General features: G+C 38.9%; 3 protein-coding genes and 2 pseudogenes across 3 annotated transcripts; 4 read left to right on the top strand and 1 right to left on the bottom strand.

Annotated features, from left to right (window-relative positions):
- The first annotated feature begins 231 nt into the window (after positions 1 to 231).
- Positions 232 to 2,824, top strand: LOC142545732 (pentatricopeptide repeat-containing protein At5g03800-like; annotated as a pseudogene).
- Positions 2,825 to 4,910: 2,086 nt separating this feature from the next.
- Positions 4,911 to 7,729, top strand: LOC142544616 (putative glycosyltransferase At5g03795). The gene is made up of 4 exons (XM_075651647.1): positions 4,911 to 5,559; positions 5,993 to 6,240; positions 6,554 to 6,902; positions 6,989 to 7,729. The coding sequence occupies exons 1-4, from the start codon at positions 5,230 to 5,232 to the stop codon at positions 7,658 to 7,660; spliced, it is 1,599 nt and encodes a 532-aa protein (XP_075507762.1). The 5' UTR covers positions 4,911 to 5,229; the 3' UTR covers positions 7,661 to 7,729.
- Positions 7,730 to 8,480: 751 nt separating this feature from the next.
- On the top strand, positions 8,481 to 10,531 carry LOC142545731 (uncharacterized). Its single transcript, XM_075653085.1, has one exon. It carries the CDS (start codon positions 8,951 to 8,953, stop codon positions 10,388 to 10,390), a length of 1,440 nt encoding a protein of 479 aa, XP_075509200.1. The 5' UTR covers positions 8,481 to 8,950; the 3' UTR covers positions 10,391 to 10,531.
- Positions 10,532 to 16,501: 5,970 nt separating this feature from the next.
- On the top strand, positions 16,502 to 21,227 carry LOC142545730 (uncharacterized; annotated as a pseudogene).
- Positions 21,228 to 22,006: 779 nt separating this feature from the next.
- On the bottom strand, positions 22,007 to 25,502 carry LOC142545729 (leucine-rich repeat receptor-like protein kinase PXC1). Its single transcript, XM_075653084.1, has 2 exons — positions 23,803 to 25,502; positions 22,007 to 23,724 (listed from the first exon to the last, which is right to left on the bottom strand). The coding sequence occupies exons 1-2, from the start codon at positions 25,127 to 25,129 to the stop codon at positions 23,051 to 23,053; spliced, it is 2,001 nt and encodes a 666-aa protein (XP_075509199.1). The 5' UTR covers positions 25,130 to 25,502; the 3' UTR covers positions 22,007 to 23,050.

Below are 25,502 nucleotides of genomic sequence, written 5' to 3'. Positions count from 1 at the left end.
AATGACATTTGAAAATATGTTTGAAGAAAATATTTTCGAGGACACATTTTTTATTCGTATTTAAAATGATCAGGAAATTCCGATGCTTGCTTTAATCATCTTATTTTACCTGGCTGATTGAAATAAATTTCTGGCGCGGTGAAGATGTCGATTCAAACGAGACTAATCATATTAAACTGATTTGGATATTTGATTATCACGACATTGGAAATTTACAAATTGAGTGATTATGGTGTCAACTAACTATCTTGTCGATGTGTGACATACACCACCACGGCCAGCCGCCGCCCTTTCCTCTCACAAGCGTCAGCATAGACACTTGATTCGTCCATTGATCGCAAGCTATCTATTCCTTCTCACACTCAAATGCCCCTCTTTCCCTCTCCTATGGTAAATCCGAGCTCTTCTCAGACCCTTCACCTTCAGTCTCCAAGAAACCATCATATCCAAAATGCTCGTGAAATCCCTCAACCGCTCTCAGAATATTACCGTTCATATTTCCTTCGATTATCCGTCCAGTACTCTGATGTTCAGCTCAGTAAAGCGGTCCACACTTCAAATCTCAAAATTGTAGAAAACACCCGCACGTTTAATCCTCTCATTACATCTTATCTCGAATTGGGTCACGTAGATTATTCCCAAAAAGTTTTCAATTCTCTTTCATCCCCAGACATTGTGTTGTAGTCGTGAGAGTGAAGCGGTGGAGCTCTTCTTTGAGATGAGAAGCTCTGGTATTGAACCTAATGAATACACCTTTGTTGCATTGTTGACTGCTTGCGTGCGTTTATTCGATTTAGAGTTCGGTTCCCAAGTTCGCTTCTTTTTTATTGAATTGGGCTACATGGATTCCAAATATGTAATGAATTCACTGTTGGCATTGTATGGTAAATGTGGTTGTTTAGAGTTTATGATCAATTTGTTTGATGAAATGGTTCATAAAGACATCGCTTCTTGGAATACTGTCATGTCCTGTTTGGATAAGGAAGGTTTGTACGATAAAGCATTTGAATTGTTTCGTAATATGTTGAGACTTAGTAGATATAAAGTAGATTATTTTACTTTTTCAAGTCTCTGGATCTCGAGTGCTAGATGTTTTGCGATTGGGGAAGGCAGAGAAGCTGATGCAAACGCATATAAGATTGTGTATGAAACCAATTTGAGTGTTAATAATGCACTTCTTGAGTTCTATTCCAACTGTGGATGTACGAAAGATGTGGAGACTTTGTATGAGAGAATGCAGGTGAAAAATATTTTTACTTACAATGAAATGGTTAATGCTTACATGGGATTTGGGCTTTTTGACTTAGCTGTGGAGGTGTTTCGTGGAATGCCTGAAACATATTGTGTGTCCTCAATTCTCTTTTAGCAGGATTACGTCAAAACAGTTTGGGTTTCCAGGCTTTAGCATTGTTCTGCAGAATGGCGAAGGGGGCTTGGAGTTCACCGACTTTACCTTGACGAGCGTTTTAAATGCCTGTGGGTTGATGATGGATATGAGAACCAGCGAACAGATTCACGGGTTTTGTTTTAAGGTTTGGTCTTGGTTCAAATCACTGTATTGGAACAGCACTACTTGATATGTGCAATAGGTGTGGTAGAATGCCTGATGCTGAAAAGATATTCCCCCAGTTTATGCAGGATTAGAACAGTTCATTTATGCTGACATCAATGATATGTGCATATTCTCGCAATGCGGAGCCAGATAAAGCAGTTTCTTTAATCTGCCGGTGGCATAATGAAGGACATGGTGTATTGGATGAAGTTGCCTTAGCCTCAATTCTTGGCATAAGTGGAGAGAGTTAGCGTTTCTGAAACTCGGCGAACAATTTCATTGTAAGAGTTTAAAATATGGTTTTTCTATTGATATAGGTATGGGGAACGCCTTAATTAGCATGTACTCTAAATCTGGTTACATGGAACTAGCTATGGATGTCTTCTATGGTGTGTCTGAACATGACATAGTTTCATGAAACAGTTTGCTGTCTTGTCATATCCTTAATGGGCAGGGAGAAAAAAGCCTTGAACGTGTGGGAAGATGAAGAAATCCAGAATATCACCTGATACCATCATCACCTTTAGTTTAGTTATTTCTGCTCATCGACACGCCCACTCAAATTTGGTTGAGAGTTGCTGCGACCTTTTCCTTTCAATGAAATCCACTTATCAAGTCGAACCTGATTCAGACCAATACGCTTGTTTGATTAGTGTTTTAGGTTACTGGGTCTTCTTAAAGAAGCAGAGGAAGTAATCAACAACATGGCGATAGCTGTAGAACACACGCGATCACCTCTACTGGGAAACGAGCTACCAAGAAAATATTCAACATAGAGCCCCAAGATCCCATAACTTACATTCTAAAATCAAATCTTTACTCCGCTTCAGGGAGATGGCAGTTGCTGAACTCATCGGGGAAGAGATGAGAGATCGAGTATTGCGAAAATTCCCTGGCCGAAGCTGGATAATACATCAGAACAAGATCCACTCGTTTTTCGCGAGGGACAGATCTCATTCTCAGTCGAAAGAATTTACAGTGGGCTCGAAATATTGTACTCGGAATGTTTGAAAGCCGGTTATACACCTAATACGAGCTTTGTTATTCATGAAGTAGAGGAGCATCAAAAGATCAATATTTTGTTACACCACAGTGCAAAACTGCCTCCGGTTTTCACCGATTTTCAATGGGTGAATGTTCCTGCAAAGATTACTTTTGAAGAACGATCAAATATCAAGTCCACTACATTTTTATTTTACACGTATATTGTTATTTAGCTGAAGCTAATTTTGTGAATATCGTAGTGACTTCTTTTCACAGAAACTTGGAAGTTGAAATATATCCATCCATTTTCAGTCGGGTCGCTAAGCCAGATATCTGAATCTAATTTCTCTCTTAACAAATTTTATGTGTGAAAAGAAAAATGAACTATATCCAATCACGATGTAAAAATCAACTTCTAGTAACTTGATGCCTAAAAAAATTATGAACCAACCAAGACGATCAACTGCGGAAGCATATAAACGAATATGTTTTTAGATATAAATTGTGGTGTAGTTATTAAAAATGGTCAAGATCAATTCCTAAAATTAAAATGGAACATTATTGCTGAGAACAAGAAAAATGAAATCATAATTTTAGGAATTGATCTTGACCATTTTTAATAACTACAACATTATTGCTGAAAACAAGAAAAATGAAATCATAATGCAAAGTAGAAAAACATCACACGTTGTTTAAGATTAATAAGAAACCTTAAAAAGAGTGGCGCAAGCCATGCATTATGTCTCAACTCTCCATCCCTCCATCTTTTTAACTGATCAATCTCACCATGTATCATGTCTCTGCAGTATGGTCAGACTCACAGGAATGGTTACGTCACACGTAGGAAGAAATTCATTATGCTTTTTGTAAGTAAATAAATAAAGAATATTTAAATTTCAAATTTCATTTTCTCCTTCGACTATGCCAAACGTCTACTCATCTATATATCATTAACTTTTCTTCGTTTTGAATAAACAAGTTTTTAGAATTTTAAGTTTGATCTCTTAAAATATTAATATTAAAGTACCCACTCATCAGCATCGTGAATAAATCTTTTTATTGTCGCAATCTTACGATTTGGGCCACGGAATAGTATGCATGCACCTTTTCTTTTTTTGTTATTTTCATTTTTTGATGCTTTGACGAGATTAAAATTCAGTGGAAGAGTACAAAAAAAATAAAAGCATGAATTTCGTGAAGAAACAAAAACAAAACAATTCATTTATTTTCATTCAACGAGAGGGAAAAATACTTTTTGAAATTTATATATATATATATATATTTGAAAAATATATATTGAGACGTGTGGGAAAAATTAATCAGGATTTAATGGTCCAAAATAGACTAAAGGTACTTATTAATACTGTTTAAACAAACCGCCAAACTTTTGTCAAGCAAAACTTGTCAACTTAATGCCATAATAAATTAGCTACACACCTCACACATATATCTTTAACTGCACTATTCAGTAGTGATTAGTCACCACAAAATTCACCGGTTTTCGAACAACGAAGCCCCATCCGCCGCCGTCCACGACGGACCATTTGGAGCGTCATGGCTACGCAGTGGGCAACAACTTTACACGAGAAATTTGCTGAGTGAAGTAGTCAAGTAGATAAGAAATCACGAAGTAGAGATACAGATAAGTTTTTTTTAACTAACTAATATAATATTATATATATAAATATATTTATATATCATAATATAATTAATTTCACTATCATATAACAATTAAAACAACTATATATATAGAATTTTAATATACTTGCGTTGCATGAACATCGCAAGATGTTCTTGATGTGACATTACACAAGATATTCACATGAATATCTTGGAAACATTTAATCCAGTTTCTCGAAAATCATTGATGTAACATTCACAAAATGTTGACACCCATGACGATTAGTCCGAAGTTCCCAACACACACATATATGTATGTATCAAGTCCTAAATGTAGAATTTTAAGCTTGTCGTGCTTATTAAAATATACAAAATGAATATTAATTGTTACTCACATAGTCACATGCTATTTTATATTAATCTGTAAAATATTCCTACAGAATAATATATTAATAAATGCAAATTTGGAACATATCTAACTTCTGTTTAATAGCACTTTATATCTTATAAGACCATTTAAGTTGTGGAACATGTAATTTCTAAATGGGTATAAATCGTAAAAATGCATAAATTGTATAATAAACTTTGAATCAGATTAATAAAAACGTATAAAGGATAAAATTTGGATAAGACAATAATATAATACAATCATTACAATTATGACCGGTCTAAATTAATTAATATTAGAAAAGGACATATAATTTTGCATGAAAGGGAGAAAAAAAAACTATTATACGGGCTGAGGTAGGAGACGCTTGGCTAGTTGGCGGAATCAGCTCTCACCAATCGTAGCTTCCGCTTCCACTTCATGCCTACTCACCTTCTTAATTTCACTCACTGACCTATACATACACAAACATCTATATATTTAAATTTGCACTCTGTGTGCGTGCGTGCGTGTGCGTATACATATATAATATAGCTTCATAAAGTGAGAAAGTTTGGAGAGAATCAGAGACAAAGATGTATAGAAGTTAAAAGAGATTGAGATAATTTAGGTAAGTGCTTGAAAATAAAGATTTTGAAAATCAAGAGAAGGATATGGCTCATATCATGAGATTCATCAGAATTGTATGAGAAATAAAGATTTGTGCAGCGTTATGATGGAAAGTAGTAAGAACAGGCTGTGTTTGTGCTGGAAAACATCATCGTATTCTACGAGACTATCGGTGATCTTGCTTCCATTGGTGTTGGTTTCTGGGCTGGTGGCGTTATTTTGTGCGAAATCGTCGAGTTGGATGTTTGTCCGGAATTACTATGATTCGAGCGGTACTATATTATTGAAGGGTTTTGTTCCGGGCGGGGAAGGAATAGAAACGGGAGACGGAGAAAGGGCGGAGGTGCTATCGAGGGATCACAACAGTCTCAGTATCTCCGGCGTGCCACCGGAGACGGCACAGCCGGTACGTTTCTTAACTCAATTCGTTGTTCTATTCATCATGTCGGAAATGATTTCTTTGCTATTTGTCCTCTTTCTAAATTAAAATGAATACTTTCAATCCTTAAAAAATAACATAACAATTGTAAAATGAAAATTAACTTTGCTAACAAGTTAAATTGAATGTGTAACTTTTCTTATATATATATATATATATATATGGTTTATTTTACAATTTTTTTACGGAGAAAGAAATTTCAATATTTCCGTAAAAAAATTAACCAAATGTGAACTTTACACCATCGAAAATAAGATATCATATTTCAACTAGAAAGATTAACGTTGTCACATCCATGATATGATTTTACCCCTTCTAACTAATTCATCAATCTTGACAGTTCTAATAATGATTTCCTACACAATTTTTATATCATTGTTCTGATAAATTTGTGAAACAGTTACATGACAAGGAAGAAAAACCCTTGAGCACAGAAACTAGATCCCAAGCTGTCACATTATTCAATAACACTCTTGCTCCTCCATCAAGTGTAAGAATCAGCAGAAACATCAGCAATTTACTAAGAGTCGAGGCCATGCTGCAGCAAGCTCGAGCCGCGATTAGAAATGCAGGGAACAACAATCATACAGAGGATACGGACTACATCCCGGATGGTCCAATTTACCGGAATGCTCTTTTGTTCCACCGGTACCTATATTTCCTTCTCGGGCACCACTACGTTGCATTAGTTAAAAAACTAGACAAACAGTGGATGAAGAATAATATTGAATAAGACGAGGATTTCGGAACGAGATGTATTCTCATACTTGCTATTATTGATCCTAGAGAAGTTTTTCTTCTGTATATATGAGCAGAATATAAGTAGGACCTTGTGAACTACAACTAATTTATTCAACCATATTGCATAATTTGTAAATACCTGATAAATGAACCAAACTCATTCGAAAAAGCTTGGAATTGATTCATTTAACATGTGGAAATGTTCTTGTTGGCGTTTTAGGAGTTACTTGGAGATGGAAAAGAAGCTCAAAGTATTCGTATACGAAGAGGGGGAGCAGCCCATTTTTCACAACGGTCCTTGTGGAAGCATCTATTCTATAGAGGGAAATTTCATGTCCAAGATTGAATGTAGCAGATTTCGGACAAGGAATCCTGAGAATGCACTTGTTTTCTTCCTTCCATTTAGTGTGGCATCCATAGTCCACTTCATTTACCAGAAGAATATTCCGGATCAATGGCAGCCGATGAAGCAGACGGTGAGGGACTACGTGGATCTGCTCGCTGTAAAGTATCCTTATTGGAATCGAAGCAGCGGATCCGATCATTTCATGCTTGCTTGCCATGATTGGGTAATGTAATTATACTTATTTCTGTTTTTTTTTTTTTATTGTACCAAACCGAGCAAATTTGAGTACCTCATCCCATGATTATGCAGGGGCCTGAGCTTTCGAAGTCTGTTCCGGAGCTATTCAAGAACTCAATTCGAGCTTTGTGCAATGCGAACACATCCGAAGGCTTCCAGCCCTCGAAAGATGTATCCATACCTGAAATCAACCTCGTAGGTGGCGTAATGCCCGGTTTGCTTGGCAGCCCAGCCCCATGGAAACGCCCGATTCTCGTATTCTTTGCGGGAGGCCTCCACGGCCCCATCAGGCCTATTCTTCTAGACCATTGGGAGAACAAAGATCCAGACGTTCAAGTTCACAAGTACCTACCAAAAAACATGTCATATTTCTCAATGATGAGACAAAGCAAGTACTGCATTTGTCCCAGCGGGTACGAGGTCGCGAGCCCGAGGATGGTCGAAGCCCTGTACATGGGGTGCGTCCCCGTGCTAATTAAAGATCACTACGCGCCCCCGTTCGGCGATGTCCTAAACTGGAAGTCGTTTTCGGTGGAGATCTCGACGGATGAGATTCCTAACATGAAGAAAATTCTACAAGCAATCCCTATGAGACGGTACGTGAGGATGCACAAGAGGGGTGTGCAAGTTAGGCGACATTTTGAGGTCAATTTGGTTCCTCAAAGGTACGATGTGTTTCATATGACTCTTCATTCCATTTGGTTGAGGAGACTTAACATTCTACTTCACCAAGAATGGGGATGAATGTTTTGTATTTGTTCTTGTTTTGGTGAGTGAAATTATAAATTTTGGATATATGTAGCGTGGGAGACATTTTTGGGAACATAAATTTAATGTAAAATAGGTTATTCATTCACCAATAACCAAATTTTTCATATGATTACTCTTTTGTATGTTAACCAAAATTTTTATTTGTCCATAATACACACAATAAGCATAAATTGAATATTTAGCCTAGTGTTTTACAAATTAAAACATTTTTGGTACAAGAAAAAGTTGAAATATCCGAAAAATGTCTTGTAGTTTCGTACAAATATAAAAAAAATATACATTAATCAAATAATAACGTTCGTGTGCGATATCATGTACCATTTTGACATCTCTCTTTCGGAAGGGAAGAAACGCATTGAATAAAAATTGTAAAAATTGAATTTATTTCGAAATAGTGGAATTAAATCGAATTGTTAGTAAAAATATTATATAAAAATCAAAATAATCTAACCAATTTTATGTAAAAAAACAAAATGCCGAAAATGTTTAAATAATCTTAATTAAAACAATAAACAAATCAAAAAATATTATAAAAACTGTTTTCTTCTCATATAATTTTTTTACGGGTTCGTTAAGTTGTTGAAATAAAATCAAACCAATTTATATATTTTAAAATTTAAAATCTTTTTAAAATTATGTTGATATAAAAAAATATATCAAATTGGGCCAGTCGCCCGGAAACATTTGCACAACGGGTGCATTTTTGGCTACCTACTACGAATCTAAAAATCAACGGCTCAGATTTATCCAGTGGCAGGAATAGTATAGGATGAAGATGGAAAGCAGAAAATATATCTTATTGCACAGTTCTGTGGATTCTCTACTCTCTCTCTTCTCCAGAGTCCACTGCAGCAGTGGAAAGAAAACCAAAACCATGGGCATGGAGCGGTATAGTTTTTGAAAACTCCTCGCTGCTGAAACCTGCTGCCATCTGTCGATTCAAGACCACATTTTGTTTCCGCTCTTTCTTTTTGTATCGAGCGTAAATTCTTAATTTATGATCGCTGCTTCAAACTTTTAGTTTTCTCTGCTTTGACATGTAGGGTTTCTGATCAATCAAGAAAGATTCTTCAGCCTACGAATTCGTGCATTGCTTATGTAGGGAATGCTTATTTTTTGGTAAGAAATTATCATTTGAAGAAGTGGGTGACTTTCTTGAATGTTTTTGTTTTATCCTGGCCCCTTCTTGTTAGCTCCGCATTAAGTACGAATCTTTAGTAGTTTCCATCAATTTCCCACCTGTGGCAATTCGAGATTTGTTGTATGGAATTGAATGTTATGTCTGGTGGAACGCACCCAAATGGTAATCCTGATATTTTAGGCCTGGAAATGTCACTCCACCACCACATACCACCACCACCACCACAAAACTCTCCCCTTTTGCCGCAGCAACAGCAGCTCCCCCTGATTTCATATGGGCATAATGAAGGCGATTACCACCCACAGACTCAGAAATCTTTGAAACAAGGGTACCCATTTTCAGTAATATCCAAGAATCAAACTTTAACATTGAGTGATGATGATGAGCCTGGACTCGCGGTTGAGAACAGTGCTGATGATGTGAAGAAGAAAACTTCGCCTTGGCAGAGAATGAAGTGGACTGATGATATGGTGAGGTTATTGATTGTGGTTGTGTTTTATATTGGTGATGAGGTTGGCTCCGAGGGTAATGATCCTGTTAATAAGAAGAAAAGTGGAGTGATTTTGCAGAAGAAGGGGAAATGGAAATCAGTGTCGCGGGCTTTGATGGAGAGGGGACATTTCGTGTCTCCACAGCAATGTGAAGACAAGTTCAATGATTTGAATAAGAGGTACAAGAGGGTTAATGAGATTCTTGGAAAGGGAACGGCTTGCCAAGTCGTGGAGAACCAGACTTTGCTAGATACAATGGACCACTTATCTTCTAAAATGAAGGACGAAGTCAAGAAATTGCTGAATTCCAAGCACTTGTTTTTCAGGGAGATGTGTGCTTATCATAATAGTTGTGGCCACGCAGGTGCTGCCCCTGTAAGTGGTGGTGTTCAGCATTCGCCTCTAGAGGTGGCCGCAGAGCCAACTCAAGGTCTAGTACAGTGTCAGCAGCAGAGGTGCTTCCACGCGTCAGAAAGCATACCGGTCATGCCTAACATAAATCGAGAGGAGAATCACGAGGGATCTAAATCGGTAAAAGGGATATGTGTTGAAGATGATTACAGCGACGAAGATGAGGAGGATGAAGATGAGGATGAATCTGACGAGGTGATAGGTGGAGGATCACGATGTCATGACCGGGCACATGATGATGACATCAATGAAATGGATGAACGATCATCAAGAAAGAGAGAGAGGGAATGGCCTTGTCATTCTGCGCCTCTGATTCGACAACTGGAATCTGAGTTAAGTAACACATTGCAAGATGGTACTAGGGGTCCCTTCGAGAAGAGGCAGTGGTTGAGAACAAAACTGATGCAATTGGAGGAGCAAAGTGTCGGTATCCAGTACCAGACTTTGGAGCTGGAAAAGCAACGTTTAACATGGCTGAAATTCAGTGCCAAGAAAGAAAGGGAAATGGAGAGGGAAAAGCTCTTGAATGAAAGAATGAAGTTGGAGAATGAGAGAATGGTTCTCTTAATTCGGCAAAAGGAGCATGATTTCCTTGATCATCCACAGATTCCGCAGCAATCCTCTAACAAGAAGAGCGACCCGTCTTCGATTAGTCGATGAACCAGTAGTTACGAGGTGTAATAGAGGAATTAGATATCTGACAAAAGAAGGTGTTCTTTCCAGTTTGCGTTAAATAGTTGACTGTTTCTAAAATTGAAAGGAAGTCGTTATATTAATTAAATTAAAGATTATAAATATCTCTCGGGTGAAAATGCTCAATGTTATATCAATTGGAAAATTATGAAAAAATTGGATGTCCTAACATACACAAACTAATTGAATCTATGTTTTGATATATTTTTTTTTTTTGATCAAAGGGGAGGGGGACACCCAAAAGAAAGTGCCTAACTAATTGGCACTCTCCTATCGATACTCACACCGAGCTTATCTTTTTTTATTATCTCTTTCAATCTTGTCGAAGGGACTACAATTTCTTTTCAGCCTCTGTCATAATTGAGATGTCGAAGCCAAGAAATCTGCTGCTCTGTTTTGTTCTCTGTAGATATGCAATGCTTTGACTTCCCACTCCCAATCTAGTAGATTTTTACATTTGAAGATCAAATTATACAGTGAAGAGCATAGCATCCCTTCTCCATGTAGCCACTTTACAGCAACCTCTGAGTCTATTCCAAGCTCTACTTTTTTATATCCCAGCTTCCAAGTTAGTTCCAATCCTTTATATATTGCCCATAATTCTGCTTCCTCAATGGTACAGATGCCTATATTGTAAATGAATCCCGTAATCCATTCCCCGTTTGAGTTCCTTAAGATACCACCTCCACCTGCTTGTTTACCCTGAAATTTGACACTTCCATCAACATTTAAAGCACACCAATCATTTGGTGGAGGTATCCACCTGATTCTTCGATATTCATATGTAATTCTGTTATGAGGTATAACTCTTTTTGTTAAAAAGACTGCTTGAACGTCCAGATACTGGTCCTTTGTCCACTTTGCCTTCCTCTTGACATCCATCTTCTTATTCTTAAACACATATTCATTCCTCCATTTCCAAATCCACCAAATTGCAATTGCGAACATACTGTTCCAGTTGAAATCAGTATCTTTCTGTGTGGCTTTAGCTAGGTTCGACCACATCCAATCATTAAAAGGGAGTCTTAAATTATCTTTATTCTTGCTTTCGGCAAGTAGCTCTCTCCAAATCCCTTTTGCCTCTTTGCATTTTCTGAAAATGTGGTCTACATCTTCAATTTCCTCTGTACATAAAGGGCAGTGACCCTCTGTAGTAAATCCTCGTTTGACTCGTTCTTCATTGCTCATGATCTTTCTGAGAACAACTAGCCATACAAAAGCTCGAACTCGGTTTGGGACCTGAAGGTTCCATATGGTTTTCCACTTGTTTTCTTGTCTGTTGTCAACAGAATCATTAACCATCTCATAATCTGACTTTACTGTGAATAAGCCATTACTAGTTCTTCCCCAGCAGCTAATGTCCTCAGCATTATCATCGTCCAAAAGGATGTAAGCCGCCAATTTGTTTTGGACATCAATTGGCAAGAGTCCTTCTATTGCTTTCCAGTCCCACCCTTCACCACTTCTCCAATAAGCATTTATTTTCTTGGTCTGATCCATTTCTGTAATGTTCTTGAGAAATACATTTTGCAAAGGTTCCTCAATTAGCCATCTATCCGTCCAGAAACAAGTAGACTTCCCATTTCTAGCAGCCATTTTTCTACCGTTATCCAGCACTGTACTAATTTTGAATATCCCTTGCCAGGCATTTGATGCGCCATGTTTTGCTATGATATTGTTCGGATTATTTACATTGCGCATATATTTACCTTTCAAAACTTTCGTCCAAATGCTGTCTTTTTCCTCTAAAAGTCTCCAGCCCAGCTTAGTCATGAATGCTAAATTCATGTGGGCTAATTTTCTTATACCCAAACCACCATTACTCTTTGATTTAGTCACTTGATCCCATTTCACCATATGGCATTTCCTTTCTCCAATTTTTTCCCCCCATAGAAAACTTCTGATGATTTTCTCTAATTTCGAACAAATGCCTTTTGGTAAAAAGCATGTTTGCATAGTGAAGACTGGAATAACATTTAGTACTGATTGTATAAGAACTTGTCTCCCTGCTAGGCTTAGGTATTTTGTTTTCCAGCCCTCTAATCTCGCCTTTACTTTTTCCAAAACTTGCTTGAAAAGGCTTCCTTTCACTCTCTCATGAATCGATGGAACACCAATATACCTGCCCAAGTCATTTGTTAGAGGAATACCATCAAAAGTTGATATAGAATTGTCAAAGTGATATCGACATTTTTAGAAACGTAGATTTGTGATTTTTGACGGTTTATTCTTTATCCTGATCCTGTGCAGAACTTATTCATGCATTCAAGAATAACTTGTATCTGTTCATTTGAAGCCTCCGCAAATAGCACCATATCATCCGCAAAGAAAAGATGCGAAAGAGGCGGCCCGTTTCTTGAAAGCTTGATTGGTTTCCACTTCCCTGAGTTCACTGCTTGACAAATGATATGACTTAGCCTCTCAATACACAAAACAAAAATGTATGGAGACATTGAATCACCTTGTCTAATTCCCCTTGTAGGTCTGAACCAATCAAGTTGCTCCCCATTCCAACTTATTGAAAATCTGCTCGATTCGATACAGCTCATGATATTTCTTGTCCATTCTTGGTTTAGGCCTACGTCCATGAGTGTTTCTCGGATGAAATCCCAGGAAAGTCTATCATAAGCTTTTTCGAGATCTATTTTTATTGCCATATACCCTTTTTTCCCATTCTTCTTCCTCATTGAGTGCAGGATCTCTTGGTATATCAATATATTGTCTGTGATTTGTCTTCCTGGTACAAAGCTGCTCTGAAAGTGGCCAATGATATCAGGCATAATTCCTTTGAGCCTATTCGTCATTGCTTTGGTGAGAATTTTATAGCTAACATTACATAAGCTAATTGGTCGGAATTGTGTTATCATCTCTGGATGCTGGACCTTTGGAATCAACGTTAATATGGTATCATTTATGCCTTGGGGAATACATCCTGTCTCAAAGAACCTGAAAGCCAAATCACAGATGGAAGGACCAACTACAGACCACATGTTTTGGTAAAAGCCATCATGTAGGCCATCCGGGCCCGGTGCTTTAAATGGAGACATATCAAAGAGTGCTTGCTTTATTTCATCAGTAGAGAACTTACCATGGATATAATCCAGCTTTGATTCATCCACCCTAGGGAAAAGTCCTCTTTGCAAAGAGAAAGAGTCTTCGCTCGGACTTGCTTGAAATAGGGATGTAAAGTACGTTTGGGCAAGCATTCTAGCATTCTCTTCCTCTGTAATCCATTGACCATTCACATCCTTAAGTGCGCCAATCTTATTATTACTGCGTCTGACAACGGTGGAGGCATGGTAGTATTTAGTGTTTCCATCTCCTGATACAATCCAATCTTCCCTCGATTTTTGGTACCAGAGCAGTTATTCATGTTCTAGTACCACGTCAAGCTCTTTTTTAAGTTTATTCTCAAGCTTGAGCAGCCCCTGCCTCGGAGAAATAGCTAAAATTCTCTGGATGCCCATGATCCTTGAAATTAGCTTCCTCTTTTTAATATGAATGTTGCCAAAAGTAGATCTATTCCAGTCTGACATAACCTGTGCCATTTTTACTATATTATCTTCCAGATTTTTCTTGTCATCCCACTCTTTCGCAATAGTTGTCGAGAAATCCTCATGAGTGAGCCAAGCTGATTGAAATCTGAACAGACCCCTACTTTGTAAGCTTTTCTTTGCCTTCAGCTTAATAAGTAAGGGAGCATGGTCTGATTGAATAATTGGAAGGTGCTCAATCTTGGCTTCAGGGAACATCTCCTTCCACTCCAGATTACAAACACCTCTGTCTAACCTAGCTCCTTTATAATTTGCAGGGGTTAAACCCCTTCTCCAGGTGAATTTCGCTCCCTCAAACCCCATGTCTATCATTGCTTGGTTAAAGATCCAGTTGGAAAAGTCTGTGCTTCTATGGTGTGCTGATCTTTTTCTTGAGGAAACTTCATCATCGGAGATCACTGAGTTGTAGTCTCTTACTGAGCACCAAGGTCCTTCAATGTTCAAATTTTCAACAGTAAGGTCCTGTCATAATTTCTTTCTAAGGATGGCATTGGGGCTGCCGTACACGATTGAAAGGAGCCACGGATATTGATCGTCGTCCATTACCTGAAATAAGATGAATTGAGGGTGGGTGTAAACTATATTCACACATATATTTGCTTCCCAGAACACCCAAATACCACCGCTAAAACCAACAGATTCCACTCTAGCCCAATTCTCGAAACCCATTTTCTTACAAATTTCATCAGCTTGTGAGTCAGAAACACGGGGTTCGAGCAAGCCTAACACATTCGGCATGAATTTTCTTCTCAAATCCTTAATGACTCTCCTGGTAGGTTTCGAGGCTGCGCCTTGACAATTCCAAACCATAATATTCATAGGGACTATTAAAAGAAAGACACCACAGGTGGTGTAATGATACCTCAATACAAACTTGATCATTGTGACCATCTATGGTCCTGGAGACCATCCAAAGGAGTCTCCATGACCACTTCATCCATACAATTTAAAGAATTTTCTTCCATTCTCGTATCCTTGTCTCCATTGAAATCTGGAGGGTCTTGATGGTGCTCTTTCCCAACTAGTGCCTTAAAAATGCTACAGTTTTCCATAGCATCTGGTGTTTGTGTATTTTTAATCACTCTTCGTTCTATAATTTTCCCACCTTGAGTTCCTCGGATGAGTGTATGTTCCTCTGCTGTCGCCGCTTGTTTTTATTTTGTTCTGTCATGGAGCTTTTCTCTGTCAACGTATCTTATATGGCTCTGATTCACCACCTCTTTCGAGTTTGCCATGTCAAATCCCATATTGTCCAGCTCTTTATAATTGACTTGCACGTTGGGCCTTCTCCCTTTCCCCTCTAATCCTTTATGCTTCGTCGGGCCTATTTTTGTTTGCTCCCCCTCTTCTAAAAGTGGGTCCATTGCTGTGTCATCCCCCACCTCCAAAGGCAAGGAATCAAAACCAGATTTATGCTCTTGTGGTGTAATTTCTCCTTTATTCGCCCATATCTTTCTATTATCGAGATTTCCGAAATTCGTATATTTTTTATCATATCTTTTTTCAAAACTGCGCGTATTTCGCCTATCCACCATCCATGCACCAAATTTCTCCTTAATTTCTGCTGGGTGAGCATTCGTTTCCGTCAGCTTTTCACCGGAGTCTTTCCTCTTCTGTTCCAGCAACTCGCCATGTTCTCCGTCACCAAATAAATCTGGGCATCTTTCTTTGTGGCGGCCATGGATTCCACAATTAAAGCAAATCAAGTGCAGACCCTCAAATTCGATTTTCATGATTCTTCTTCTAATTTTGAATTTAGCCGATAGAGGCTTAGTTATGTCAACTTCAACGCAAATTCTAGCGAACTTACCTCTTGAGATTAGACTAGTGGCCTGGTCTATTTTGATCGGTCTGCCGATTTTGCTTCCCACTTTCATCAGAAATTTTTTATCATAATACTCGATAGGAAGGCATGGAAATCGTACCCACGCAAGTAATTTCTCTGTGTTGTCAGCAAGGAGATTGAAATTGGGAGACCATTCCTTTGTAATCAAGTAGTGATCCATTATCATCCACGGTATCGAGGCTAACCTGACTATGTAGTAGTTATTCTCAATAGCGACCATCTCAATAGCAGCCTTAGGTCTACATAATGCTTTAATCCTTCGAAACAGATAATTGTATCCGATTGTTCTTCCCAGCACTTTGACTATTAATGTTTTGCGCCATGGCCTACGTAGTCGAGCTTTCTCCTCCCTTGAGACTTTAATCTTTGGGCACCCTTCATCTTCCACTTCCTCTTCACTGTCATCGTCATCTGAGACGACGCCTTCTTCCTCAAGATAAATGGCCATGTCCCTGGTTTTATCCTTTCCCAGGAGAGTCTCCTTAAATGAGATTCTGGCTCTCGTATCATTGCTAATTGGATTATCTTGGTTTATCATATGGATGTTTGACTGGACATTTTTCATTATCGCATCTTCGTATGATCTCTGCATTTGGTTCTCCTCCAAAGAATGCTTCGATTTCTTGACTACCAAAAATTATAAGCGACATTTAACTAATCTATTTGAAAATTTGAAGCCGTAGTAGCAATAAAAACATAATTAAGGGGCAAACGGTATTTCACGCACGTGAACCTCCAACACGTGCCTACCTAACGGACTCGTCACGAATGTAACGCCACTTCCCCCAACCCCGCGAAACCATCCAAACCCTAACTCCTTTTAACGGCGGCAAACTCCGACCGTCTTCTTTTTCACATCCGTCTTGACGCCGTCCATGGCCTCTTGTGACGACGATTATTCCCTCCTCGACGACCATCAAACCCCCAACCCCGTCCATCCCTCCGCCTCCGTTGCCGCTCGAACGCCGCCTTTTAACATCAGCCCGTACGAACATGATTCCGATCAGTTCGATTCAGAACCTGACCCCAACTCTATCTCCGGAAAACGCATCACTGATCGGGAAGATATACACGGTGTTACCTCTAAAAGAACGAGATTGCATTCATTCTCTTCCACCCCCGGAGACTGCAGGAAGTACCGGGAGGAATGGAGTGACACCGCGATCACGTGTTTGCTGGAGGCGTACTCGGAGAAGTTTGTGCAGTTGAATAGAGGGAACTTGAGATGTAGGGATTGGGAGTAGGTGGCTGCGGTGGTAAGCGAGAGGTGCGAAAAGCAAACGACGACTGTTGAACAGTGTAAGAACAAGGTTGACAATTTGAAGAAGCGGTACAAATTGGAGAGGCATCGATTGAGCAATGGTGGCGTATCGGTGAGTCACTGGCCTTGGTTGAAGCAGATGGAGCAGATCGTGGGCAACTCACTTGCAGCCTAAGCAGCTGCCGAAGAAGAGAAGTCCCCCGGTGGATCCCCTTACTCCATCAAACAGTCCAAAAGGTATAGAGCTCTAAAAAACACGAATTCTTGTTTATTTGCTACGAAAAATGAATTGTTGGTGTCATTTTTATCTTATGTAAATGTTCCAACGGGACGGGAAAAGAGTAAGTTGTAATTCGCGATTTTATTTGCTTTGAAAGTAGCATCTTTTGATAATTTGTGGATGCGCAGATAGTTTGCATTTATGGTACCAGCTCCTCTAAACATTGTGAAGAATATCTCCAAGTCTCGTGTCTAATTAGGACAGCTAGACTAATTAGATGTAGGACTTCTAATGTTGATAGGAAACTAGAGTTTGATTACGATGGGGAATAAGTTATACAATTTGATTTGATTAAGGAGTCGATAATTCACTACAAACACGGTGTTGTTTAACTTGTTATTAAGTTGTTGAATGATATAGTCATATTTATATTTCTGGAATGATGACAAATAACTTGTTTATGGGCAGACTAGGAACATTATCTACCAATCCTGGTGGTCATGTTATGAGCGTGAAGCCAAAATCATCGAGTCTTAGGTGGCGAAGAGTTGTGTTCAAACTTAGTGGTGCTGCTCTGGCTGGTACTGCTCCTAATAATATGGATCCGAAGGTTTATTACCGACCTGGTTTTTGACTTGTTGGGCAATCAAGTCCATTTATATTGTCCCCAATTAATTATGTCATCATGAGTTTTGTCCTCGTTTCAAGTAGTCCTATTTATCCCCTATGTTGAAGCCACTTGTTGCCATTTGATGTGTAGGAATCTTTTTGAAACTGAATGGTTTATTTACTGATATCATAACATGATTGAGAAAATCGAGTTGCGCCAGCACTTCAATGGAAACTTTTTGAAACTGAACTGATTTCATTTCTTTTACATCCAAATGAAAGAAATATATAAACTGGAAAGAGTGGTTTTAGTTTCCAGTCTTTTGCTTATTTTTTATGTATCTCACCGGCAGTTTTGCCAGTGGTTGACCTGCAGATCGAAAAATTTCAGAAATTTCAAATGTAATTTTTCTAAAATTAACTTCAACTCCCCCTCAGGGAGATGTGAAGTTTCGAATGTGTTTTTTCTGAAATTTCGAATGTAATTTTTCTAAAATCAACTTCAACTCCCTCTCAGGGAGATGTGAAGTTTCAAATGTGTTTTTATTTGTGCTACATTCTTTTCATGTAGAATGCTGTTCTGCACAGGTTTCTCTCCATGAAATCAACTTCGCTGACAACATGGAAGGTGCACGTACATGTAAAAGACCTTTTGGTGACGTGTGTTTATTTTCATTGTCTTATTGGACATAAGGAGAAGAAGGCGTATATGATGAACAAACTGACAGTTGGAATCAATAAGCTAGAAATTATATAATGTTACCTGTTTAATTTATGCAAATCATTCTGACATAATAAATATCTGTATTTTCTCGTACCACTATTTACTTTCTACATAATAAACAGTTATGTGAAATCATCAAAATCACCCCAATTCTGGGCTGAAAAAAATTGTAAAGTAGACAGGTTCTTCTTTCATCACTGAGGACTTATTATCCTGATTTTGATTAATTTTTTTAAAATAATATCCATAGATGGCCATGCTGGTTGCTAGAGAAGTCTCGCTAGCTTGCCGTGTTGGTGTCGAGGTATCATTAACAGTACGGAATAAATGTCGGCGGCGACGACTTCATCATTTTTCTTTATATAAGTCATGCAATTTTTCGTTGTTTCATCTGTTTTAACGTGCATGTTTTCAATTTTCATATAGGTGGCCATTGTTGTTGGTGGCCGCAATTTCTTTTGCGGTGACACATGGGTAACATCGACTGGTTTGGATAGGTGTACTGCTAATCAGATAGGGTAGGTTTCTTGGCGTGAAATTAACATTTATTTTAGTATATATGATTTCTCAGTCTTGTTAGATGATGATGCTAAGGGATGTTGCTGAAATTCGGGATGGTAGCTGGGAGGTCGAATCTTCACTTAGGAGGCTTGAATCGGACCTTCGAAATCTAGAAACACAAACAAGAGCGTTAGAAGTGGGCCGGAAGGTTGTTCCGCCGTGGTCCCTCCGACGCTCAAGTCAGATAATAGAGAACAGAGCGAATATTGTGTGTGTAGAATTAGTGAATGTATAAATAATTGAACAATTAATGGAACCTGATATTTGTAGAAGAATAATGAAGTACTGATTTGGTAGGTCTAGATTCTCAGAATCTTGGACAAGATCAGATTAAATCTTTGTAGGCTTTACCTTTTTGGCCTTTATTTCTGTGGGCTATCGTTAATTTATGAGTAGGAGCTTTCCTATATAGGAGCCCGTCTATAATCTGGATCCTGTGAAAGCTCGGCTCGGGAGCTCGGCCGAAATATTCCCAATCAACACGATACCATAATCGTGGAGGTCGGCTCGAGTCATGATGGGAGGTCGGCAGTGGAGGTCGGCCACCTCCTTATTGACTAGATTTCGGCCGACCTCCCGGATGACCTCTGTCGTGAAGATGACTTTCCGGGATTTTATGAATACAGGGCCCAAATCCACCAGGGCTACCGAGAGTGGGCCAAACCCATCTCGGGGGTATCACTAAGTGTATTGATTGACAATCTAATTTGATGTGAGATTTAACCAAGTGGTCCGATTGGAACTCCATTTTTTTATCGTTTTGTTTAGCACTAATGAGTAATCACATGTTGCAAAAAATGGAGGGGTCTTAATTCTTAGTTTTTCTTTTCTTGTTTTAAAGTTCCACATAGCTGTCAATGGTTTATGTCTTCTCATTCATGTTTTTACTGCCAAAAGAATGATGGCGACTGTGATGAATTCCGTACTTCTCCAGTCAGCATTGGAGAAGTTGGGGGTGCAGACACGTGTGCAGAGTGCATTTTCTATGCCTGAGGTTGCTGAGCCATATGGTAGGCAACGAGCCATCCGGCATCTTGAAAAAGGAAGAGTAGTAATTTTTGGCGGCATTGGGGCTGGCACTGGAAATCCACTCTTTTCCACTGATACGGCTGCAGCTCTCCGGGCTTCAGAGAGTATGTATGCATGATCTTGGTTCATGGTTATGGTCTATTCTATGGTTTTGCGCATGTCTTAATAGAGATTATTCTACCTCGATTTTCTCCAGTTCATGTTGATGCGGCCTTGAAAGGTACAAACGTGGATGGCATCTACATTTGTGACTCCAGAAATGAAAATACTGCAGCCGAACACATTTCTTTCAGAGACTTGGCTTCTAGAGGTGCATCTCCTATGGACATGATGGCCATGACATTCTGTGAGGAGAATATAATTCCAGGTATTTGACTTCTCGTGTTGTGTTTAAATTTTCCCTGTTTCTCGCATTTTAATTTAGTTTCATTTTATTCAAAAAATGGCTATTTGTTCGTTCTTGATTAAAATGAATTACTTTTTGCAGTTGTCGTTTTCAGTCTTCACGAGCCTGGAAATATATCAAGGGCATTATGTGGAGAACAGGTCGATACTCTAATAAGTCAAACTGGACCATAAGTTAATGTTCATTTTCAGCTGCTGCATCTGGCATCTAGTTGCATGTGGTGATTGAACTTCTTGTTCTGTGAAAAAGCTTTCTGCAACTGACATTCCTAAAACAAAGTTTGGGTTGAAGTGACCCAATATAAACGAAATAACTTGTGTAATATGTAGAATTTGGGAGAAGTTCCAAAAGGTTATGTTGGATACTTTAGGCTCCATTCTAATGGTTAAATTTCATAATTCAAACACATATGAGGTACCTTTTCACGATTTTGAGTGTTTCTTGAGTGTATACCTTGTTGTTGTTCTATCATTTGTTTTTCCTTAAATTGGGCTAATCTGGATTGTAATGGTGTTCTTGACATTTTAGTTAGCACTTTGTATCTCTAGGAAAGATATCTGGTTGAGATTTGTATTTCTGATATCAGCTTGGACATACCTCATGTATGTGTTCGCATTTTTAATTTTTTTTATGAATTTAATGAACAGTTTCGCATCCTATAAACAGGACTGGAGATGTATATTGTTTTGTTTGTACGAGACTATTACCATTTGTTCTTATTGCATGCAATATGGTTTTACTCATTGAGTATAAAAAACAGGTTGTTGTCATTGTTAAGCATGACAGTACCCAACACTAATAGCAGAATATGGCTAAAATTATCCTGTCATTTGTGAATTTTTGTTAGTAATAGTAAATATTAGAGGTGAGAATGAGTTGAACTGTCTCGGATATATTCTTATTTCCTGTCTGGACTTCCAATTTCATCGAGCCAGATTGAGCTTGACTTGCGTCCATTATTTTTAAAAAGCAACGGTCATATGACATATATACATGCATGTACTTGTGCATATATAGCTTCAGCTCCTATTTACATGTGTATTACATATATGTCATTTGGTGTCTTGTTTTGGTGACTGAAATCCGTAGCACTAAGAATGGATCAGTAGGATAACCTTGCCTAAACCTAGCTGTGTATATGGGTCGTTTGTATGTTTCTTAACCTCATACGTGTTTGTTATTTGCTTGAAGGCAAAAACTTGTGTGAGACGGTCTCACGGGTCGTATTTATGAGACGGATCTCTTATTTGGGTCATCCATGAAAAGTATTATTTTTTATGCTAAGAGTATTATTTTTTATTGTAAATATCGGTAGTGTTGACCCGTCTCACAGATAAAGATTTGTGAGACCGGCTCACAAGAGTATCTTGCCTGAAATGGTTAAGGCCATCACGCAAATGCTTCTGACATATATTTCAAATCTTTTGAGGGGCGGACATCAGCAAATGGATAGGCCTACTTTATTCTATGAATCCATAAAGTAATCACAATGTTGAGTAATTATGAAAAGGAAATGATTAACAATCATGATTTAGTCGGACAAAGTTGTTAAAACATCGTCTTTGCCTTCCTTTTTTTGAGGGGGTATTCTCAGGGTACGACGGAAAAGTTCTTTTACAAATGTTTTCAGTTGATTAGAGACATCGGAGTGTTTATTGTTTCTTGGACAATTGTCTAAGGATTCAACAGTGAGGTGAGGAGATGAGGCTTCATAATCACTCAAGGTAGGGGTAGATCAAGCATAGGATCGATTGGTTGCCTATTAAGGAAAAGAATTTTAAAATGTAGGTTAATTTTCTTAGAAAATCAGGTTTCATCTCCCAGTATCAATCTAGCTCGTCAAACGAAATCTTGGGGTCTCGACCTTTAGAACAATTTTGTTATTGTTGTTGATTATTTGACAAGGCGACATCTATTCGAGTAGACATCTAACTAGATTCTTTATGCCAATGATACCTTTTAAGTGTCTTTAATATTATTTATTTCGGCTTAAGACCCAGGCGTAAGGGGGACATGATAGTTTGCTTAGAACACACAGCGGGCAGTGTGATATTCGAAGTCAAGTTTTTCTTTGACATTACTCATCCGCTTTCTACATAAAGTGTCATTTGAATTGAAATGAAATATTCAAAAAGAAAATAAGGATCTCGAATCTGTTATTTCTGCTTAAATTAAATAAACGATTGATCACAAGTCTCCTATCTTTATATTTAATGAAGAGACTTGGTGACTTGTAGGCAGGACACCAATGGATGATAATCACTGATAAATATAACGACGCTGACATGGAAATCACAAACTATAAAGCTACGTGGAATCAAGAACCCTTATCCTCAAAGCAAAGAACTTGCAAAAAAGACAAATTTGCAATAAAACATTGCACATTTAAGAAACTGGTAGAACCAAGTCAGGCAAATTCAAGCCAACGCATCTTCCGTAGTCGGAAGTGAGGGGGAAAGTGAAGTACGTGATTCATCATACTCTTCCCCTAAAGGAGATTGCTCCACCCTCATCTCCTCTATCATTTTAACAGCTTCAGCCATTGTAGGCCTTTTTTCAGGCTGTGGCACCACACAAGCCATGGCCACATGAAGCATCGATACCAATTCTTCCTCAATATTCTTGTACCTCAACAATTCTGGATCGAACACTTCAGCTGTCCACTCATCCCGCACAACAGACTGAACCCATTTTGGTAAATCAACTGATGTTTCCTCCTCTCTAACTCTAGCCCGATTCAGGGAAGAATGCTGTGATGGAACCTTCCCTGTGAGTACTTCTAGTAACAGCACTCCAAAGCTGTAAACATCAGACTTTTGTGAAAGTCTCTTGATTTCTGCTTGCTCTGGTGCTATATACCCTCCCAATCTAGCTATGGCATGAACGGGACTCAAAAGTAACGACAATCCGAAATCCGAAATGCAAGAAACTCCATTTTTATCTAGTAATACGTTTGATGATTTCACATTGCCATGAGGGATTTTGGAAGCTGCATACTCTTCATGAATTCTTGCAAGCCCTCGAGCTGCCCCAAGAATTAAGCTGATTCTTGTTGTCCAATCCAGTGGGATTCTCCCAGGTCCTCTGTTTCCTGTCATCATCGAGAAATCAGCACGGGAAAATTTTTATATATATTAATATTAATTATTAAAGTTCTCAAATTTCATACCATGGAGAAGTGAATGTAAGCTCCCATCAGGCAGATAATCATACACAAGCAACTTCTCTTCCCTTGCATAACAATAAGCTCGAAGTCTCACTACATTAGGATGTCTAATCTTCCCAATCACATCCATGTACTGCTCAAACTCTTTCCTAGCACAAGGATTTGCATCCTTGAGCCTTTTTACAGCCACGATGCATCCATCATCAAGCACGGCTTTATACACCGTCCCCAGACTCCCTTTACCAAGCATTTCAGCCGATGCCCGGAGCAAATCCTCGAGTTCAAATTGCTTTTTTCTGTCAAAAAACACTAGTCTACTCTTATCAGTGGCATTTGTACCATCACTATCTCCCCCTCCCTTATTAGCATACGCTCTCTTTTCTCCCGAGTGCCCATTTCTTCTCTTCGCACCCTCACTTCCCGTCATTGAATTTGAGTCTCTCGGGCACTTCCCACAGTAGTATGCTACCACAAAAGACCCTATCACCAGTAAAAGGGCTGAATTAGCCACTACTATTGCTACCATTGCTCCGTTGCCGAGTCTTTTGTGATGCATGCTTGATGATTCTTCAATTGTTGTACTTGATGAGGAGGGAAGTGAACTGGGATTGAACAGCACAGTTTGTGGCGATGCTGGTCGTGTACCCGTGTATGAACACGGCGGAAAAGGGTTGTTCCCACAGAGCCCTTCATTGCCAGAAAAACTGGTGTCGCCGAATTTTGATAATAATGACTTTGGAACCATTCCATGTAGTTCATTGTTTGACAGATTCAATTCTTTAAGCTGTGGAAGTGACTCAAGCAAGTCTGGAATTGTCCCTGAAATCTCATTGTTTTGGAGGTGAAGAGTGTGCAAGCGGGATAATTTTGAGAGGTTGGAGGGGATTGGACCTTGGAGATTGTTGTTGGAGAGATCAAGGCGAAGGAGCCGGTGGAGGGATGAGAACTCTAGAGGGATTTCACCGGAAAAGTCGTTTCCGGAGAGGTAGATGAACTTGAGGTTAAGGCATTGGGATATCGGAGTGAGGGTGCCATTAAGGCGGTTGCCACGCAAATCAATGAAGCGTAGCTGATCTAAAGATGAGAGCGCGTCCATGGGGCCGCGGAGGTTGAGGTAGGGGAGGGAGAGGGTGGTCACACGGTTGTTGGTGCACTTCACTCCTGCCCAATTGGCCGTGCATGCTGTGGTGGTGGTGGTCCAGTTGGAGAGGAGTATTCCGTGGAGGTCGGCTTGGGACCGGAGGAGGGAGAGGGCAGCGGTGTCGCTGGTGGCACCTGTACCGCTGAGGAGTGGGAGGAGGAAGAGGAAAAAAATCAAGTAGAGGTCCATATGTGAATGCAGCACTGAGCAGCGATTGCATGGGCGAATAATGTTATTAGCTTTCCACTGTCGCAGGATATTACGAATTTCAAAATTTGGGGAGAAAAGTAATTTATAGATATGAATCAGAAATACTTGAATGCAAAATTTAGATTATTTTAAAGAAAAAATACACAAATTATATATATTTACTATTCGATTTTAGTAAGGGAAATGATTTAAGGAGACAAGAAGCATTTGGAGGGAATTGATTGCTCAAATGATTGCGGTTCTCCACTCCTTTTAATGGGATTGTAATGGAGTACAAAAAAAAAAGGTGTGAATAAAGGCAAAAAGAAGAAAAAGGTTATTTATAATAATCGGGTATTCGGTCTATTATCTT

This window comes from Primulina tabacum, chromosome 5 (assembly GCF_025594145.1).
Source record: "Primulina tabacum isolate GXHZ01 chromosome 5, ASM2559414v2, whole genome shotgun sequence".
Classification (NCBI taxonomy): Eukaryota; Viridiplantae; Streptophyta; class Magnoliopsida; order Lamiales; family Gesneriaceae; genus Primulina; species Primulina tabacum.
This window is presented reverse-complemented; position numbering and strand designations above follow the sequence as displayed.

Coding starts and splice junctions, on each gene's coding strand:
- LOC142545731 (XM_075653085.1), top strand. CDS start 8,951: ATGGAATTGAATGTTATGTCTGGTGGAACGCACCCAAATGGTAATCCT.
- LOC142544616 (XM_075651647.1), top strand. CDS start 5,230: ATGAGAAATAAAGATTTGTGCAGCGTTATGATGGAAAGTAGTAAGAAC. Junction 6,241..6,553: donor AATGCTCTTTTGTTCCACCG/GTACCTATATTT, acceptor TTGGCGTTTTAG/GAGTTACTTGGAGATGGAAA. Junction 6,903..6,988: donor TGCTTGCTTGCCATGATTGG/GTAATGTAATTA, acceptor ATGATTATGCAG/GGGCCTGAGCTTTCGAAGTC.
- LOC142545729 (XM_075653084.1), bottom strand. CDS start 25,129: ATGGACCTCTACTTGATTTTTTTCCTCTTCCTCCTCCCACTCCTCAGC. Junction 23,725..23,802: donor CTTACATTCACTTCTCCATG/GTATGAAATTTG, acceptor CGATGATGACAG/GAAACAGAGGACCTGGGAGA.